The sequence below is a fragment of the Bactrocera oleae genome, chromosome 4, assembly GCF_042242935.1.
Source record: "Bactrocera oleae isolate idBacOlea1 chromosome 4, idBacOlea1, whole genome shotgun sequence".
NCBI lineage: Eukaryota > Metazoa > Arthropoda > Insecta > Diptera > Tephritidae > Bactrocera > Bactrocera oleae.
Window position 1 is genome coordinate 68,575,608 of NC_091538.1, and position 20,168 is coordinate 68,595,775.

At 29.7% G+C, this 20,168-nt stretch overlaps 6 protein-coding genes across 7 annotated transcripts in view; 4 read left to right on the forward strand and 2 right to left on the reverse strand.

Moving 5' to 3' along the window:
- Positions 1–295: 295 nt before the first annotated feature.
- LOC106614771 (transmembrane protein 223) lies at positions 296–1,479 on the forward strand. The gene is made up of 2 exons (XM_014230674.3): positions 296–1,031; positions 1,089–1,479. The coding sequence occupies exons 1-2, from the start codon at positions 587–589 to the stop codon at positions 1,382–1,384; spliced, it is 741 nt and encodes a 246-aa protein (XP_014086149.1). The 5' UTR covers positions 296–586; the 3' UTR covers positions 1,385–1,479.
- Positions 1,406–1,799, reverse strand: Nop10 (Nop10 ribonucleoprotein). The gene is made up of 2 exons (XM_014230678.3): positions 1,746–1,799; positions 1,406–1,682 (listed from the first exon to the last, which is right to left on the reverse strand). Exons 1-2 carry the CDS (start codon positions 1,797–1,799, stop codon positions 1,542–1,544), a joined length of 195 nt encoding a protein of 64 aa, XP_014086153.1. The 3' UTR covers positions 1,406–1,541.
- Positions 1,800–3,601: 1,802 nt separating this feature from the next.
- Positions 3,602–5,270, forward strand: LOC106614772 (transmembrane protein 170B). The gene has a single exon (XM_014230677.3). It carries the CDS (start codon positions 3,602–3,604, stop codon positions 3,992–3,994), a length of 393 nt encoding a protein of 130 aa, XP_014086152.1. The 3' UTR covers positions 3,995–5,270.
- mms4 (Methyl methanesulfonate sensitivity 4) lies at positions 5,186–6,908 on the reverse strand. Its single transcript, XM_014230647.3, has one exon. It carries the CDS (start codon positions 6,804–6,806, stop codon positions 5,880–5,882), a length of 927 nt encoding a protein of 308 aa, XP_014086122.2. The 5' UTR covers positions 6,807–6,908; the 3' UTR covers positions 5,186–5,879.
- Positions 6,909–7,191: 283 nt separating this feature from the next.
- Yeti (yeti) lies at positions 7,192–8,973 on the forward strand. The gene is made up of 3 exons (XM_014230637.3): positions 7,192–7,398; positions 7,458–8,371; positions 8,470–8,973. The coding sequence occupies exons 1-3, from the start codon at positions 7,384–7,386 to the stop codon at positions 8,558–8,560; spliced, it is 1,020 nt and encodes a 339-aa protein (XP_014086112.2). The 5' UTR covers positions 7,192–7,383; the 3' UTR covers positions 8,561–8,973.
- Positions 8,974–9,193: 220 nt separating this feature from the next.
- Ugt50B3 (UDP-glycosyltransferase family 50 member B3) overlaps positions 9,194–20,168 on the forward strand; it is a 30,733-nt gene continuing 19,758 nt past the window's right edge. Inside the window, exons 1-2 of one of the 2 annotated variants that reach the window (XM_014230642.3) lie at positions 9,194–9,834; positions 10,077–10,522. Coding sequence is in view for 1 of the 2 variants with exons in the window: in XM_070108087.1 (XP_069964188.1) it covers positions 9,792–9,834 (43 nt within the window). In the remaining variant the exon portion in view is untranslated. The remainder of the gene's footprint in view (positions 9,835–10,076; positions 10,523–20,168) is intronic. The other variant, XM_070108087.1, reaches the window with a different exon arrangement.

Sequence of the window (20,168 nt, forward strand, 5' to 3'; positions counted from 1 at the left end):
TGGGTTTGTTTAATAGACGGCACAGGCAGAAAAGTGACAGTTGTCAAGCGAATGTACCAAACACCCAGCAGGGTTGTAAATCCACAAAAAATTCAAAACCTAACTCTAATATCTAAAATACTTTTTGCTTTTTTTGCACAAATCATTAACTTTGATCTTTCAACCTTTAATATTATTTTACTTGTAAATATGTATGTATGTATGAGTTATATAATTTTTTCATTTAATGATTTTTTTTTTTTATTGTAAATATTATAACACTTATTATTATTATTGTGAATAATTTAACAACAGCGAAAATTTCAACAAATCAAGGCACTCACAACAATTTGACCATAATTAAATAAAACAAAAATCAAGACAAATATACAACATATTGCAGGCAAACAAACAATTCATGAAAATATTTCAAAAGCCGAAATTTTTAAAATATCAAAAAGTTCTACTCCAGCAATTCTGTTGAGCAAGAGCTCTGGCTGCGTATTAAAACAATCTGCTGAACAGCTGTTCCATCAATAATTTGCTACAAATAAAAATGTTGAGGTTAGCGTAATTATATAGTGCAAAGCAAAAAGTAACTTGCGAAATGAGTAAATTATTACATATCTCCGTAAATGCAACCGCTAATATTTTTCGTACAAACACCTGCCGTTTGCTACATCGTACACCATTTCTTTCACAAAACCTGAAGCAGCCGGTTACTCATAAAGCATTATCACTGTTAAATAAGCCTACAATTCTAGTTAGAGCACCGGCACGTAATCGTTCGTCGCCCGTTTTTGATGTGAATACAAATGTTAGCAAGGATGTGATACTGTTCAAATACGAGAATCCTAAATACTACAATGTCTTGAACATCTTTGGGTTTTGTCAATTTGTGTTTTGGACTTATCTGTCACATTTTGCTTTCACAACACTTAAAGATGCGCCCGTACAGGAAATACCTGGTGAAGAGTTAGCTTGGTATCAACAAATAAATTTGGGCGAAAACAAATATAGAAATGGCATATCAACAATCTGCTTCCTAATAGGTTGTATAGCTAATTATATTGCTGTGCTAAGTGTAAACTAACTATATTTGTTTGTAGGCTATGGTATTCTTTGTGCCACCTGGTTGTTCACTTTACGTTCGGTGCGTTACCTTATACTCCGTAAAGGTGGAAAAGATGTTGCTTTTGTTACCTATGGTCCATTTAATAGAAATCGTATAATGACAGTGCCACTGAAATGTGTTTCTGCACAGGAATCTCGTGAAACAGCACGCAACCAATTGCCTATCAAAGTGAAAAATCGTACACTCTATTATGTGCTTGATATGCGTGGAGAGTTTCGAAATCCTCAATTATTTGATTATACAGCAGGTTTGAAGCGGCGAGTTGATTGAAATAAATTTACTCTGGTACTGTTATTTCTTAGTTAATGTAAAGTGTTTATTTACTCATATTTAAGCCTTAATTATTAAAAAAATATTTATGCATATTTCAATTCTATTTACTAAAAATCTAGCTTATCGAGGTACAGACATCATATAGCCGTTAAAATTAGTAGACGGGTTCTGGTTGTTGTGTGATCAGCAACTTGAAACGTTTTTTGATAGTCAAACGATGACGTGAGTATTTATCTTCCGGCGAAAAACGTGCTGGGTGAGCAGAGATTGTTGGATGTCCATCTTCAGTTCGTTTCTAAAAGAAATATTGATGGCTTCATTAATATATTTAATTTAAACTTAAGAAAATTAATTTTACCTTCAGTGTGTAAACGCGTTCTCCCTTTTCGTTTAAAGTATACATTAGATACATTTTGGTATTAAATTTTTAATAAAACAATTGAAATAAAGCTTATTGTTCACACGTGTTTTACACCGCTTTCAAAAAAAATCAAAGTCAATTTGAGAATGTCAAAGGAATTTGTTTTCCATCTTCCTTGAACGTCAAAATGAAAAGTAGTCAATTGTGAACAGTAATAGAAACAGCTGTTAATAAAAAGCATGTTGCCACTTTAACTAAACTCTTAACCTTAAGTTCTTAAAACAAAGTCAGTAGACCGAAGAACAGTAAAATATTATCAATTTTGAAATATAAATTTTATTTCAAATTTAAGTGATATCAATATGTTTGAGTTATGTGCAAATAAATGGTTTAAGAAAATAGATTGTCTTCACAAAATCTCAACTCTGGTAGCCTCTTTTAACGAGAAGAAGAAGTGGCACAATAATTTTCTTTGTTATGGACTAAGCGATTTTTGCCAGAAATATAATAACTTGAACAGAAAATTAATTTTGGTCACGGATTTTGAAAAAAATAAAGTACTACAACAAATTTTCTACTATAGTGACTGATAAGTATTTGCATACGTAAATAGTGTTAAAGAACTTAAGATGCTTTTGACACAAATCTGAACAAAACGGGCGTTGTACAATAAAGCGAGTGGAAGTAGGGAGTAATGGTTTGCAATTTGCAAATCGATTAATATTTTATGAAAAACTGAATTAAAAATGTGCATTTAAATTATAACTAATAGCAATGTTTAGAAATAAAAACGGATCGGCTAAAGATGTTATTTTCTGGCAACAACGTGGAGATTCACACGCATAAACGTAGGACTAGTTGGATGTGGGAGAGCAGCTGCCGAAGACATTGACTGTGGGGCTGTTTAAAAAGTAAATAAAAATGATTGTAGGGAAAAGTTTTCAAAGAACATTCTAATAAAAGATAACATTTAATAAAAAAAATTCTATACCTCATACATGCATACATATTTACATGTAAAATAAGTTTAAAGGTTTAAAGATCAAAGTTAATGATTTGTGCACAAAAAAGCAAATAGTATACGTATAATACAAAGTAAAGGAAATGCATCTTATCTCTAAAAAAAATGTTTTGACAATGTATTTATTTTGTTTATATGGATGTACATATATATTCATGTGGTATGTTTGTTTGTTGTCTATAAGTTTAGTTATATCTCTTTATACCGATAATTTAATTTTCTTAATTAATTTTTTTAGATTCAATAATGCGATTAAAAATATTCCGCCATGTTAAAACCTTCCATGACATCTTTAATATATCACCACGTTTGCTAACATCGAAATTACGACCTATAAGTGATCGCAAAAAAGTTTACACAAAAATGTTGGCAACCAAGTGAATTAAAGATTATCGACAGCATTGCGATGGAATCATATAAATATACCAGTGATCGCAAGACTTGCACTAGTTAAAAGCGGCACCGCAGAGTGACTTTACCAAATAGCTACATCCATACTTGTACTCCCGCCAAAGTGGTACATCAGCAAATAAGTTTTGTGATATTTTCGTCTATTACACATAAGTACGATTCAAATCGAGTAAAGTAATATTAAATAATAATAAAAAAAACAACAAATACAACCAAGAAAATATACAATTATAAAAAATTAATTAACGACGCCGTATTTCAACATATAACTACTAAATCGAAGTTAATCAAGTACTTTATAAACATAAACAACATCGATCAGTAGCAACCGTTCAACTTTACCTATAAGTACACGCCTCTTACGTTCATTTCTACCTATAACTTCACCACCACCGTCAACACGTCTACCATTCAGCTTGTAATGTTGTCCGACGCTTATGACACCGTTGAGTTGGACACCATTGCCGATGTTATGGGTTTACGCTCACTAAATCGCCTCAATACATTTCGTAAAATGTGGTATCACATATTTCTTTGGGCGCTTTTCTCCTCCATTTTCATACACACGTGCGCTGCTTTAGTTGCTTTTGTGACCCTACGCAAACACAAATTCGGACGCTTCTTCTCTATACTAATTCTAGTAATGGGATTTTTATCGCCTGCCATGAGTGGCATAGTAAATAGCGCAGTGATAGCATTCGTGCATCGGGCCTCCAGTCTGCCAATGTCACCAATATATGCCATGGTGTGGGGTGTAGGTCAAACGATAGTCTCAGCGTGTCTAGGTTTTACACGAATTTTGGCTACACTATAGAAAAGTGGCGCTTAAAACGGGGGGGATTTATGGCAAATTGAGTGAATGACTGACAGACGGACAGTTCCAAATACACATACAGACACACACGTGAAGTCTTAGTGATATTCGCATAGAGTTTAAGTATAAAATAATTATTACGATTGTAAAAAAAAAAATTAAATTAATGTATATTTATAATTACAAGATTACCAGTCCATAAATGTTCATATAATGATAATTTATCTACATGTGTTTATGTAATAAGTTTTCTTACAATAATATGTATTAGTTATCCCTTATTCCCCATATATATATATATACATAACATTTGCTTTACTTTAATATTTGCTTTATTGACTATTTGTCGAAATTATATACACCAACAAACAAATAAATTAATCATAATTACAAGTATTCGTAAAAGCATTCATTCGTTAAAAAAAATACACTTTACATACATCATTAATCAGTAAGCGAAATATGGTGATTCATGAACGCATGCAAACATTGTAAAAATTAGAACTAAATTAATTACTCACTTCATACTAAAATATAACATATATAATTGGGCTTTTTAAATTATAATAAAATACTACAAACTACCGGAGTGAAACCCATGCCATGCTACATGCCAACGAACTTAATTTTAACTGTCTAAAAAATTTGTACAAATTTTCGGCCAATTAGTGTTATATAAATATTTCCTTAAAATGCTATAAAAAAAAGTAAAACATATAAAACTTCGCTTATATGTAAAAAATTGGACGTAGTTTAATGTTTGCATCTACATAACTGTTAATTACATTTCAAGTCAAGCGGTTGGCTCACATATCAAGTTGAAATTATCTCACAATTCTTTTTTATTTGGACAGGTTTCAGAAATTTAACAAACCGGCGAATTAAACCATTTTGACATATTCGTGATTCTAGAAATAGTGATGACTACTTAATAAAGGATATGTTCATGAAATTTATAATTTGGTTGATTAAAAATCAGTTGCAAATTATTTTTATTATGTTTAATGATTATTTTTTAATTTATTCGCATTACAAATACGTTCGTGTGTCGCGTACTTTTCCTGTCTATGTTTATACAATATCGATTCACTTTTGCCAAATAGAAAAGAAATGGCAATTCCAAAAAAAGTAAGAACAATCACAATATTCGCTAAGATTTTAACACTCAATTAATATCGAAATATGTGTACGTAAACTCCATAGAACAGTTAATTTATTCTTTATAAAACTCGTAATTGACAAAAATATAAATAAATAAAGACATTTCTAATTCGGATTATAATTTTAATTAATGCGGGCAAACGCTTAGGGACAAAAGTAAAAAAAAAACTCATAAGAATAAAATTTAGTTGGCGAACCGTCGTGTCCAAAGCGTTTTGAATGTACAATTTGTCAAATTACTTAAACAAATATATACATACCTACAAAAATCATAGGAAAAAATTAGTGAATATTATATAACAAAATTACGGAATATGAAAATATGTGATTTTTAATTATAACTGAATAACAAATACTATTAGCAATTGTGCATAATTATCCAAATAATATTCTAATTTACGATATTATATTTAATAATTATACTTATAAATATTTAGTGCTAGGCCTCACATTAGACCATATAAAATTAATAAACAAATGACTAATTAAACACAAACATATATTGAAAAAGCCTAATTAATGTATAATAATAATAATAATATATAACGTTAAGGAATAAACAATAAACAAGTGGTAAAAAAAAATATTATATAATCAATTGTTCTAATGTAACTTAAACAAAGTAAAATTTTCTATAATTGCAAAATTGGTGTATATATATTCTATTTCATAGCGCTGGTACATGCAAATATCATTTTTTCGAAAACTTGTTGAACATTTATGATTAAATAATTGCATTTGGATCTCTACTATTATACAGCATGTGTAACTTTCCGCTCAATACCTGTCCAATACGTCTATCCGATTGCAATGGCTGTGGGCCACCGCGATTGATCTTTAAATCGGCCATTATCTTTTTCTCTTCATCTGCATCTCGTTTATATGCGTCCAAAAGTTTTTTGGGACATGGATATTGTGCGATTATAGTCTCAGCTACCTCCAAGGTTACTAAAGGCAAACGATTTAAGTGTTGTTGCCAAAGACGCCCTAAACCGTTTTTACCCACGACACGTACACACTGTTTCTTATCGTTCGCTAGGAATTTTTTAAAAGTGCTCAAAGTCTCGGCTTTTTGTTGCTTGAATGGTGCCTCTGCTATGGCCTTTGTGAAACGACGTAACGTAGCAGCAACTTCGCTAGCCACTGGTGCTACTTGTATTGTAGCTACTTGATTTAAGACTTGTAAATCTATGAGCACAGAATTTGTAGTGATTGATTCCGCATTCTTATTTTGATCTGCCAACAATGCTATAGTGGGTTGCTTATCTGGAAAATGCCTTTCCATTGTCTCTGCTATTTTAGTTGCTAGTGTGTTCTTAAGATTTTGTTTAGTAAAAAATTGCACAACTTGATTTTCCGATTCCCACTGTGCGCTCAGCGGCGAATCTAAACACTCATTGGGTAGCAATTCTCGCTGACCCGATTGACGTTCCCAAATTATACAAAATGTAGCAGGTAAATCGCGTACGGTATATTTTATTTGTAGTTGTTCGATTTCTAATTTTAGTTCGTTACCAAGTCCTGGAATACTAGAAAATAGTATACTGCTGTCCAAAACCATGCGCACATATTTCTGGCATTCACCAGGTTTTATACGTTTTTGCTGATCTCGAATTGCCTTTTTTTGTAATTTATCGGCTTTCGTGTCCATTCTTTTTATATTTTTAACAAAATATAGCTTTGTTTTTCAAAATCCTTACCGCCTTTGCGAATATGGTATTTCAAAAATATTGGATTTCACAATGACATTTCATGTGACAGCTAAATATGACGTTTAGCGACATCTATGATGAAAGTAAGTACAACATGTTTTGTCAAAAGCTGTCATTGTCGGATATTTTTTTATATCAAAAAAATGTTTGATATATATATTATATAAGTAAATTTTAACACGTATATACATAATTTATTTAATTTTTTAATTCATTTGCTCATGGGGTAGAGTATCTAAATCTTTGAAACCTGTAATTTTATTTGATGCACATATTAAAATTAATTTAATACTTTAGAACGTAGCCAAATTGTGGCAACCCTAACTTTGGATACCAGCTGGTAATTGCTCACAATTTTGCGCTGACAACGAAAGAGAAGTCTAGTGCGGAATTGGAATAGAAAAGTGATTTTTCGAAAGACACATATGTACACATAAATTTAAAATTGCAACTATCGGAGTGTAGTATTAATTGAAATTATTTTATAAGCCTTTATTACGAGCAACAATTCTCAAAATGAACCCCGAAGTGGTAAGTATTTTATTGTGAGAATTTCGGAATTATTTAATTAAATACGTGTTTGCAATTAGGAATTACATGATAGTGATGAAAGTGACAGTGATTTCTGTCCGGAGAAAGAAGCCGGCATTGAAGTTTCAGAAGAGGCTTCTAGTGAAGTTTCTAGTTGTAGCGATGAAGAGGAAAGTAGCCCCAAAAATACACACAAAAAACCACCTCGTAAAAATTCCGATAGCACTAAAAAACAAGTAAAAAAGGTCAAAAGTAGGAAACGTGCACGTGCCCAAGAGGAGGCACATTCTAGTGATACAGATGATGAGCATACGACAGCCGCCGACTCAGAGCGCAAGCATAACACGCGACAAACAGATGCTGCGAAGCGACTATGTAGTGGTAAAGAAAAGGACACTTTAGAATCGGAAGAAGAGGATAAATCGAGATCTGATGCACTGTGGGCAGATTTCCTTAGCGATGTGAAACCGAAAAATTCCGAACCAACAACAAAAACTACAACACAAGCAAATCACAGTACTGCCGTCGGAAATGGCGTAGTAAAAGCCGGTGTAACTAATGGACTGAATAGTCCAAAAAAGCGCATAATTAAAAGCGAAGAAAAATCTACCTCTGACAAAAAACCAGCAGAAACGAAAAAACCGGATACGGTTACTGTGACCGAAATTTTAGATTTTGCGGGAGAAGAAGTGCGCATAGAAAAAGTTGTTAACGCTGACAGCGTTAAGGAAAACAAAGAGGCAGGGAAACGCCCAGTAGCAGGCACGTCTGCATTGAGAGCCGGTTTGCCAGTAGGCTTAAAAAGACCAATGGCAGGTGGCAGCAGCAGTGGCGGTTTAGGCTCTATACTCAACCAGATAGGCAAAAAGAAGAAAATATCCGTACTAGAGAAGTCGCAATTAGATTGGAAGAGCTTCAAACAGAACGAAGGTATTGAAGAAGAGCTGCAAACATTCAACAAAGGCAAAGATGGGTATGCATTTTTGATTTTATTTATTTAGAAGTTATTTTAAAATGATATATATATATATTAATATATATATATTAATTACATATCTTGTACACTTTCAGCTACTTGGAACGCCAGGATTTCCTACAACGCACCGATTTACGACAGTTTGAAATTGAGAAAAATCTGCGTCAATCACGGCGCAACGACTAAGTCCTACTATAGTTTTATAATTTACTATAATTAATATTAAACAAATTTAATTGACACATTCTGATCTAGTTATGTAATTATTTAAATACATAAGTATCTGGTAAAATATAAAACTACATTTATATCCATAAAACATATTTGCTGATGTTCAACTTGACCAATTGATAACCGCCTATTGTATTCTATATATATAGTAAACTATATAATATTATGATAACAATTAATACAGCATGCATAAAAGATAGCAAAAACTAAAAAGTTAAGGCTTATAAGTAAATACCAACAGCTATATTCTGACATAATTGGATTGTCTATATATGTATCCGTAATTATCAAAAATAGTTATATTTAATAAATTAAATTAATACAATAAATGTATGTGAAATCATCAAATAAAGTGACACTTAGCCAGAGTCGGTAGCCTTTTCTTTTGCTCATTATTCTAAGTTCGTCTGCAAGTTGCTGAAGTTTGCTTGCGTTTAAAGTTTATAAATCAGAATTTTTGCATTAAATAATAAGTATGTTTGCATCAAATCTGTGAATCTTCGCGACGAATTAAAGTTTGCTGCTTAAGTCTTTTGTCGTCACTTTAAAGTTGAAAGGAAAAATCGAAGTTGGAAAATTATTTTCCGTTTTAAATGGCGAAGAAGTGGTGCTCTTTAATTTCGTACTCTTAATCGAAGAGCGACACAAAATTTTTGTTGTAACGCCTCTCTTAACCAGCCAGTAAACGATGTAAAGAAGCGCTTAAAGCAGCTTGGCGTTGCCATATGTATGTATGTGTTTGTAGCGAAAAATTTAGCGCTCATTACCGTCGCTTGACTAAAACTGACTGATTACGAGTTGTAAGTTAGGCAGCTGCCACAATCGCGCTTGCGGCCAAAGTGAGCTTTGCTGATCAGCGCTTGCTATTACTGTTACTTGGCCAAAACCTTGTCGATATTATCAATTTCAGTTAGTTTTCGACTGTTGGCGCGTTTAAGACGTTTTACCACGGCCCGTTGTGGTGTTGCGCGAACGTAAGGAGAATTTTGTGACAAAAATCGAGCGAAAAGAAGTCTTCAAACGCTTCTTTCGATAATAATGATACGCTGTTGTTTGCTACGATAACAAATTACTATAATATTATTTGGCGTTTTTGCTCGCTGCAAAGCGCTTTCTGTTGATAACAAGTGAAGCGTGAAAAAGTGACAACAATTCCGTTGGATTTCCCTTTCTTCGGTGGCGCTACATGTTAAAAAGCAAACAAACAAAACAAACAAAACAAAGAAATTGTAAGCAACTTGCGGTAACTAAAAAAAATTAATATAACAACAACCAATGGAATGAGTCTGCAAGCGCTTGACTTTTTTGTGCTAAAAGTTGTCTGTATACATACATACGTCTTTTTAATTAAAAGATATTTAAGAAAAATTAAATTTTTAAATTACCGTAATAGCTCTACGAAAATTTTTTAAATTTGTTGTAAAAATTTCAAATATTATTATTATTTTTTGTTTTAATTGTGCAACGCCAGTGGTGAAAGTGTGCTGCCGCAACCAAAAAAAAAAGCCTTGATATACATGTATGTATGTATTTGAAAATATTCGCACGTACATATGTATATATATAAAGCGCCAAAAAGTACGAAATCATATATATGAACCAAAAATAAAGTTAAAACAAATGTATAAAGTAGTCAGTGACCGTTTTGAAAGCCTTCAACGAAAAGTGCAGCTGTGTTGCAACTTCTGGTCCCGCTGTGTTGCAAACGAATTGCGCTGATTGGTGTGCTTGGTGAATACTTGCATATAACTGCTATTTAAGGAAAAACGGGACGTTAACTTCCGACAACAGCGGCTGCACGACCGACCAGATCAGAGCACGCGGCCGAATAGAAAGGAAGAAAACTTGTTCGAAGCAAAACGGTTGCGAAAGAAAAAAAAAATATACACAGAAACAATTAAAGGAAAACGCCGAGAGGTAGGAGGAATTGTAAATTGAAAAACATTAATTCAAAGAATTAAATGAAAATTAAAAAATATAAAGTTAAAATAAATTAAATTAAATTAAAAAAAAAAAAAAATATGAAAAAGTTAATAATCAAAAAAAAAAAAAATAAAAAAAAATTAAATTAAAAAATAATAATAACAATGCTAAATTATATAAAATGAAATTAAATTGAATTGTTAGTTTACCAATTTTCATAAAAATAATGAATCCAATTAAAATAATATAAAGAAATTAATGTAAATAACCATAAATAAAATAAAAATAAATTAAATAAGAGTAAATAAACATTTAAAGTAAAATACTGTCAGATGATTTAAAATAATGTGAAACTGAATTAGTTGATTGCCAATTTACATAAAAACAAAAAAATTAAATTTAAAGAAAATTGAACAAATAACATTAATTATAAATAAAGTAAAATAAAAATAATAAATACAAAAAAAAAAAAATTAAATAAACTTGAATAAAATAAAATAAATAAAAATAAAGAAATTAATTGAAAAAAAGTGAATTAATAAATTAAAACAAAAATAAAAATTAGAAAATAAAATAAAATTAAACTTAATAAAAATAAATCAATTTTATAAAGTTATATCAAAAAACTCAAATAATGCAAAATAATTTTGATTAATTTTTAAAATTATATGAAAATATTTGATTAAAACTCTCATAAAAATATTAATTTAATTTAACGAAAATTAAATTAAATAAATTTAAATTATATGAAAAAAAATTAATTGAAGTGAAGAAAATTAAATAAAAACAATAACATAAAAATAATTAAAATAAAATATATAAAATTCGAATAAATTAAATAAATAAAAATATTAATATACCGGCAATAAAATTAAAGTTTAAATAAATAAAATAAAATAATTCAAAAATAAAAAAAAATACATAAAATTCAAATAAATCAATTAATATGAAAAAATATAAAATAATATCATATGGTTCACAATTTACTTTAAATTGTATTATTTAATTGATAATTTTCTTAAAGACACTAATTAAGTTTAATGTAAATTAAATAAATACCCTCAAATATAAAAAAAATTTTATATAAATTTATAAAATAAAGAAAATAAAAATATTTATATACAGATAAAAAAATTTATTTAAAATAAATAAAACCAAATAAATAAAAATAAATTTAAATACATAAAATTCGAATAAATTAAATAAATAAAAATATTAATATAACGATTAAAAATTAAAGTTTAAATAAATAAAATAAAATAATTAAATATATAAATAAATAAATAAAATTCAAATAAATCAATTAAAATGAAAAAATAATGTCAAAATATTTAAAATAACATGAAATTGAACTAACTAAAACAAATTAAAATTAATTTAGCTTACTAAAATACATAATTAATTTATTGAAATAATCTTTTTTTTTGCGCGCCAGCAAAATATTTTATTTTCTACGCAATATACATTTTTTTACAGTACTTATATCTGATTTGATAATAAAAAGTTCTTTATATCTTAAATTATGTTTAAAACTAAAAAGAAAAATTATAAAAAATTATTTTTCTATTTTATAATAACTCGTTTTTGAAAATGTGAGTTTGTATCATTACCATTTACTACCACCGAGCGCTAGCATTTTTTTTCGTAAAAGGTAAGCAGTTTATTTAACGAATTTTGTATAGACACGTTGTAGCGTCAAAACTAAAATTACAACTGCAACTGGGTTACTACACACTACTGCAATACAATACTAATGTACCTACCTGTTGTTTTCCAAATACAATAAGATTTTTTATTTTTTTATATATCATATATGCTGCCGAGCGCATTAAAATCAAGTTTGCCTGCACACAACTTCCAGCGTATTCAATTCAATTACTTAATTACCTGCATTATATTGGTGCATGTGACTGTCCAAAGCCCAAAAGTGAAATATGCAAAAAACCGAAAACGAAAAAAATGGAAAACACTTTGTAAACCAGATTTAAATTTTCCAAATCGATAGCGACGTGTATGTGTGACCCACTAAGCGACAGCGCGCCGCTGGTGTGACGCTCGCTGATAGCTATTAAATGACGTTGGTCAACTGCGAAATTGCTACTCTTGTAACTGGAAGTACCTAAAGCGCTTTAAACTTCTACTTGCAGTGTTGCAAAAATCGTGTAATCGCAGGCAAAGTGCCTTGAGACATTCGTTGCGGCGTTAGAAGTGGCCAATTATAAATTAGCAATTTAGAAAAGAAGTGCTAAAACTAAAATGTGCAAAAATTGTTAGTCAAACTCGTTTGCATAAAAAAATTTTAAAAATTTTCAGCTTAAAATTCTGTAAATTTCAAATTATTTTTTTTTTTTGGTAATTTTTGCAAACAATTTTGCACTTCAGCTTCGAATATTCTAACACTGCTGACTTCACCGGAATTAACCGATCAAAGTTGATCAAAAGCATGGAAAATTTATAAAACAACCCGTTCTGATCCATAGATATGTGTTCAATTCGTTGCAAAGGGCGATAAACAAAAGACTTAAGAAGCGAACTTGTTTCAGTTTTCTTTAGTGTATTCATAACCTTAACCTGTTTTGGCTGTTATCGCCAAGAGCAATTTATAAATTGGCAAAATAGCTAGATTGAAATATTTTTTAATGAGAAACTGACAGTTGTAAGCGCAAGGTCGTACACTGAACCCAGTCGGTGGTACGAGATAATTTAAAATGTCTGATAAAAATGATGTTTTCAGTTGATGAAAAAGGATTTATTGAGCAAAAGTAACAAAAAAAAAAACAAAAACAATTTAATAAGTTCATGTAATAATAAATAAATACGTTTGCGCAAAGAAAGTTTTAGCGTTACTTTTGTAATGAATATATGTCAAGATTTAAGGTCGTAAAGTAATAAGTATTGAAATGGAATATTGCATTATTGAACAATTTTAATAAGGCGAAAATCTAAAAAAAAAGAAGAAATTCTGAAACATTTTATAATTGGAGATATGGAAATTTTCGAAATATGGACTAAAAACACAAAAAAGATAAATATTTTGAGAGTTATTTTAGTTTTTTGTTTAACAAACGCATATTCCTCACTAATACACACTTACATATATGTACATATTACATATTTATAGCCAATCAAAACGACCTCCGTTGAACTAAAAACTCACTGACACAAATCCACCATCAAAATATTTAACAGTGGAGAATCGCATTACAAAAATAAATTTCATCTAATTTTTTTGAAATAAACCTGATTTCGTTTTAAATGCGCGCGCCATGAAGGCGCATCTCATTGACAATAGCTTGATGCTACCACGCCATCCGTCTCGTTTGGCCTATTGTGGTCAAGGTCAGAGGCGTTAATGTCGCAGGGCGGGTGAACTGTCGCATTTATCGCTCTGACAAACAAACAAAAACTAACGGCTAATTGCCGAAAGACTTCATTAACTACAATTACAAGGCTCAAGTATAGTTGAGCTGTAAACGCAAAATAGCAGTACTTAAGTCAACAATTGAAAGTGAGTTAGAAAAAGATGGCTGGCAATTTGGTGTTTTTGCAGTTTAATGATGATTAGTTTTTTAATTTTCTATATTTTTTTTATTAAAATGCCTGTCGAAATTTATTTCTGTCATACAAAAACTACTTTTGCATTGTACTGTTAATTTATTTTAATTATCTATTCCTTGTATATTTTTAAACTTTAATTTAATTTTAATATTATCTTCAGTTTTACTTTTAATTTCAACTTTCATATTAATTTTAATTTTAACTATAATGTTAATTTAATTTAAATTTTGATTTTACTCTAAATTTAATTTTAATTAAAATTTTAATTTAATATTGATTTAAACTTCAATTTTATAATAAAATTTACTTAGTTTAATAAATAAGTTTTAATTTAATTATAACTAAAATTTTTCAACTTACATTTTAATAATAACTAAAATTTGAATATAATTTAAATTTTGATTTTATTATTAATTTAAATTTTAGTTATGATTTTAATTCAAGTTTTCAATTTAATTTGCATTTACTTTCAATTTTAACATTAATTTTAAATTTAATTTAAATTTTAGTTCTTATTTCAATTGTAGTTTTATTATTAGTTTAAACTTAATTTTCATTTAAATTATAATTTTAATTTTAAGTGTGTTCTTAATTTCAATTGTATTTTTATTTTTATTTTTTTTTTTAATTTAAGTTAAGTTTTAATATTGATTTCAATTTCATTCTTCAATATAATTTTTGTTTTAATTTTAATTTAATTTTAATTTTAATTTATTTATTAATTTTAATTTTAATATTAATTCAAATTTCTTTATTAATTTTAGTTTTAATTTTAATAAATTTTTAATATTAGTTTTAATTTAAATTTTATTTTAATTGTATTTTTAATTTCAATTGTAGTTTTTTTTTAGTTTAAGTTGAGTTTTAATTCTGATTTTAAATTTAATTTTCATTTAAATTATAATTTTAATTTTAAATGTGTTCTTAATTTCAATTGATTTTTTTTTTTATTTTTAGTTTAAGTTAAGTTTTAATTTTGATTTTAATTTCAATTTTAATTTCATTCTTCAATATAATTTTTGTTTTAATTTTAATTACTTTAGTAATTTTAATTTTAATCTCAATTTCAATCTCATTTTTAATTTTAATTTCATGCTTCATTTAAATTTTCAATTTTAATTTTATTTTAATTTCATTTTTAATTTTAATTTAGTTTTAATTTTATTTACGATTTTCATAATTTCCACTAAAAATCTTCTAAGGCTAAAGTAATATTTTATAGATTATTTTATAGATTTTCAAATTTTGTTTCAAAATTATGTTTATTAAAAATGACACCATTTTGAAATATTACAGACACCCAATCAACACATTATATATTTAAATATATAAAAATTTAAGAAATTTTGAACAGCAACATCGCAAAATAAAAATATTGATGTGTCTATTAACACACCTGCAGCCTTCATACATTCATACACGTACACACACACACAATAAAAAGTAGTTATATATGTAAACCCGCTATATTTTGCTGTCAAACAAGGAATGCATAAACATTTTTGCACATGCAACAACATCTATTAGTATATTGCTGCTGTTGTTGTTGTTGTTTCTTGAATCACTTCAACTACAAATGTTATTGATTGTAGGCATTGTTTGTGCATTCATATTGTTGTTGTACATAATAACTCATCTCTATGCCAAAGGCTTGCGTTGCGAGCTAAGCAATCGCTAATGATACTGTTACATTGTGAATATATTTATATATATGTATATTATCAATGTGTTTGTGTTTTGTTGTTGTGCATTTGCGTAGTTTTGCGCATGAAATTCTGATTTCTTTGAGTTTTATTGTCAATTTCATTCAATTTCTTGCCTCAGTCGACTATTTACTGCTGCTACACAAAATAATATTTGTGTGTGTGTGCGTGTGCATGAATGTGTATAGGTGTGTGTGTTTATGTTGTCTCTTACACGATGTCGCTTTTTATGGAATTTGCACTTCCCTTTTTGCATTTCAATGCTTTTGCTGTTGATGGCATCACTTGATTCCGCAATATCATTGTTTCTCTCTGTTATTTTAACATTTACCGTTACTTTGTTATAAGTCACTTAGGGTGCATAACAATTGTTAAACATTTTTGATAAATTGATTAGATTTCATGTGACATGCAAATAAAATTCATTGTCAGCTCAAATTAACAAAATATGATAAAACAAAATAAAAGTTAATATAGGTACACATATACATATGGTATGTACATACGATTACATGACTAGTGCGCTTGCCTTCCACACCTTATTATTAAACTGCGAACAAAAATGTGGACAAATGTCTTCGAAAGTCGGTAAATATATAAGAAATTTAGAAAAAGTTTACAAAATGATGGAAAAGTATGCTTTAGATTTATGTTATAATATGTTTGTGTAAAGTAACTAAGTTTTTTGTTTAATTTAGCGGTTTAGAGACTTTCAATAGAACAAGCACTCGCAAAAATATGTGATAGTTCACCGTATTACTCATCAAACCTCTGTTAATTGAGTTAAGTATTTTAACCAGACTTAATGAAGGAACTCCTCTCATAGATATAGAAAAGAATAAAGCTATTACAAATTTTCTTATCTGTAAGTTGTATTTCCATTTTCCTTTAAGTTATTGTATTTATTCGATTCACAACTCCTTAAAAATCAGAACTCGATTTAACTACTCTTTTGATTACAACTGTGAGTAAAGGGCGTATATTAGCTGAATAAGAAGCAAAGAGTAGCAAAAGGCTTTATTGCACCTGGAATTTTAAGTGAAGTCTACTATTGAAATGATCTAATAGCTGGCCAGTGCGCTAATCACTTATGCTGTTACAAAGTCAGTCAAAAATAAATTCTGAAAAAGCCTTTTTTTTGCTTAAGTTTTCAGTACTTTTTTGTCAAAAACCTAATTTCACATCTCTGGCGTCGGTAGTTTAAACGTTGTATACTGATTGGTGCATTGAAACCGCTTATCACGGTAGCTTAGTCGTTAAAAACTTTTATCAAAATTTCAAAAATTGTCTCGATCATAATTTTAACGCACGTTCTTCAGAGATAGTCGCGCCATCTATCCATTGATTACGATGGTCAGTAGCATGGAGTATTTTTTGTACTTATTATAATATCCAATTTATTCTGATAATTGATAAAAAAAAAAGATATAGACCTACTTTTTCCATTTGGAGCAAAAATGAGATTTTAATAATTTCTCATATCTCGTATATCAGTACCATTTACTATTTCCCTTCTTTTCTTCTAGTTATCTGACAATTCAAAGTGGTTGCTATATTTACTCTCATCATTTAAAGGTAGATATGTTAAAAAGATGAACAATCTAGGCTATGATATTTTAATTATGGTTGGGTCAATTAAATCTTATAGTAAATAGGGCCTGTAGTTCTAGTTGTACTCAATCTTACAACGGTTAGACTTATGTATTTGTGGCACCAAACGTATAACATGTATTTGTCTTAGCTCGTTGAATTTCGTAGCGTTCTTTTCAGCCACCAGAAACAAAGTGAAATGCCAAACTTTTTGATATTTGCCTACCACTTTCCTCAAATGTTCTTCTAAAGTTAGACTGCATTCTTTTACCAAGGCATGGGACTGCGAATATAATGCAGTTGTACTTGTTAATCTTACAGTGTTTTCATATGTGGCTTGTTCTATGTTTTCATTGCATATTCTTCGAATCCACAGACTGATTTTGTTATTTTAGTGAATGCTATTGACATTCGAGCTCTTAGACAAGCATAAATTCAGCCCATTTCAATTTCATAAAAACGATCTTGGAACTTTCACGTTCTTAGTTCGGTGTGAACTTCTAAACTACTGAACCGATTTTAGTAAAATTGTGGCGCTGTGCCCAGTTTGATTCAACTTAAAATATAGATAGTTTATATATCAGTTATGTTAAAAGTCAAAACAATTCATAAAAAATATATATTTCTGTGTTCAGAATTCAAAAAAAAATATATACGTATATATATTAATATTGTAATTTTGAATAAAATGACAAATGCCGAGAAAAAAATTAACTATTGTATATTCCAAAATTGATAAAGATTTCCTTTGAAACGTATATTGAGCGCTGCATGTGACGATGGGCGTCAAGTTCGGAAACAGTTTCGCGAAGCGCTTAACTTGCCCAAATTGGACTGCACTGCCGATTGGCAAACAATTAAAATTGAAAAGTCGTCAGTGCATGCGATTCGCTTCGACGAACAAAGAAGGTATTCATGAAAGAATTTGCATAGAAAGTCTTTTCTCAACCATGGAGTTACAACTAACAACAACAACAACAATGGTTGTATGTGTGCGTTACTCTGCCGATATTTTTGCACTTGAATTTCTTTTCATTTAACATTTAAGATCACATTAAACTGTATGTTTAACGGAATGTCGAATTTTATTGGCGATTTGCGCTTGCGCAGCGATATATACAGTGATGTGAAAAACACACTTACAAGTACATACTTGTATATACAATATATAGGGGTATATATCGCTGCACATGATTATATGCAAAATCACCATTTATGTACATATGTAGCAAAAAATACTAATAATAACAACAACATAAAACAATTTTGGGCAACAGCTGAAGAAAAAGGCGGAAAATGCAAAAACAGTGAAGCCAAAAGTGACAAAGTCAGCAACGTCGGTGGCCACGATGTCATCGTTTTGTAAATTTACAGCAAGCTTTAAGACTTGCGAGCGAGCGATAGAGAGGGAGAGAAAGAAGATAATAAATGGTTATGTTAAAAAATCGTATTGTGTCTACGTGAAATTGGCGCAAAGAGTTGTGTAAAAAAAAAACTGTAAAAAAGAAATACGATACAACAATAATAACTGCCAACAAAGTGACGTCTGCAGAGAGCATTCAAGTGGTGCGGTAATTATTGTCGCTGCGCAAGCGTACGCCGCTCGGCTAATAAAGTCATTCACCGGCTAGACAAATCAGCTGATCACTCAGCGAAATACAATATGAACAAATTAAAAAAAAAATATTTTTTTCTTCATATAGTATATGAAATATGATCAAATACATACGTATGTGGTTGTAAGCCTGAACCTTGTTTTTCAAATAATGTCGGACGATGAGGCAATTGTATTTTTAATGAAATGGCATATTTAAGGCATATTTAAAATTTATGAAAATTCATGTAATCGCTACTTATATAGGGCTTTATTTGCTTTTGTATACATATAGACATATATGTAGGTATGTTAAGCGCTTGGCCACTTTGGCGTTCAAGCGTTCGATGGCGAAATTGAAATTCATTGGAGGAACTAAAGAGTAAAAACAATAGCAAAACAACAACAACAACACAATAAATATTTAGTAAAACGACAACTAAAACTGGAACAACACGTCGTCATCGCGGCCGTGGCGTCTCGTGTCGCAAGACACACACACGCATTCACACATTTATGTATGACCACTCACGCACCAATACACGCTACCTTACTTGTACTTTCACTGTCAATGTTAAATATGCATGAGTTGTCGGTAGTTTACACCTACTGTGGCACATACATAAGTAAAGCGGTGGATATGTAAATACATACATATACATATGTATATATTAAATTATAAATTTCGCCATTTGGAATGTTTCCTTTGAATGAATTTCGCAAATCACCGGTTGAACTGGTTTGATGTGTCGTTAAATCCCAACCTAACTAATTAAGAGTTACACTTTTATCTGTTCATCTTTTCCGGTGCCATCTAGATTTTATACCCTGAACAGGATAAGCCAAAAAGAAACGTCGAAGACAACTCTGTTAAGTAAATATGTATATACTAAGTGGTCAGCTTGACAAACTGATATACGTATATACGCGATATATGTTGGAACTCGCTCACTTGTTGGAACCGCCGATATCGAGCTCCTATATAGCTGCCATACAAGTTGTCCGGTAAAAATCAAGTTCTTGTATGGAAAACGTTTTTATTTGACAAGTTCTCTTCATGTAAATTGGCACAGATTATATTCCAAGGCCACTATGTAACCTCCAAGAAAATTTTTCAAAACAAACTGGAATCAAGATAAATATATTTGTATACCCTTTTTTGGTTAATTCCACTTGTGAAGGGTATTATAGCTTC

What these genes read in the sequence shown, in the direction of transcription:
- LOC106614772 (XM_014230677.3), top strand. Translation starts at nt 3,602, where the DNA reads ATGTTGTCCGACGCTTATGACACCGTTGAGTTGGACACCATTGCCGAT.
- mms4 (XM_014230647.3), bottom strand. Translation starts at nt 6,806, where the DNA reads ATGGACACGAAAGCCGATAAATTACAAAAAAAGGCAATTCGAGATCAG.
- LOC106614771 (XM_014230674.3), top strand. Translation starts at nt 587, where the DNA reads ATGAGTAAATTATTACATATCTCCGTAAATGCAACCGCTAATATTTTT. An exon ending in AACAATCTGCTTCCTAATAG is followed by an intron (nt 1,032 to 1,088) that starts GTTGTATAGCTA and finishes ATTTGTTTGTAG; the next exon opens with GCTATGGTATTCTTTGTGCC.
- Nop10 (XM_014230678.3), bottom strand. Translation starts at nt 1,799, where the DNA reads ATGTATCTAATGTATACTTTAAACGAAAAGGGAGAACGCGTTTACACA. An exon ending in AACGCGTTTACACACTGAAG is followed by an intron (nt 1,683 to 1,745) that starts GTAAAATTAATT and finishes TATTTCTTTTAG; the next exon opens with AAACGAACTGAAGATGGACA.
- Yeti (XM_014230637.3), top strand. An exon ending in TTCAACAAAGGCAAAGATGG is followed by an intron (nt 8,372 to 8,469) that starts GTATGCATTTTT and finishes GTACACTTTCAG; the next exon opens with CTACTTGGAACGCCAGGATT.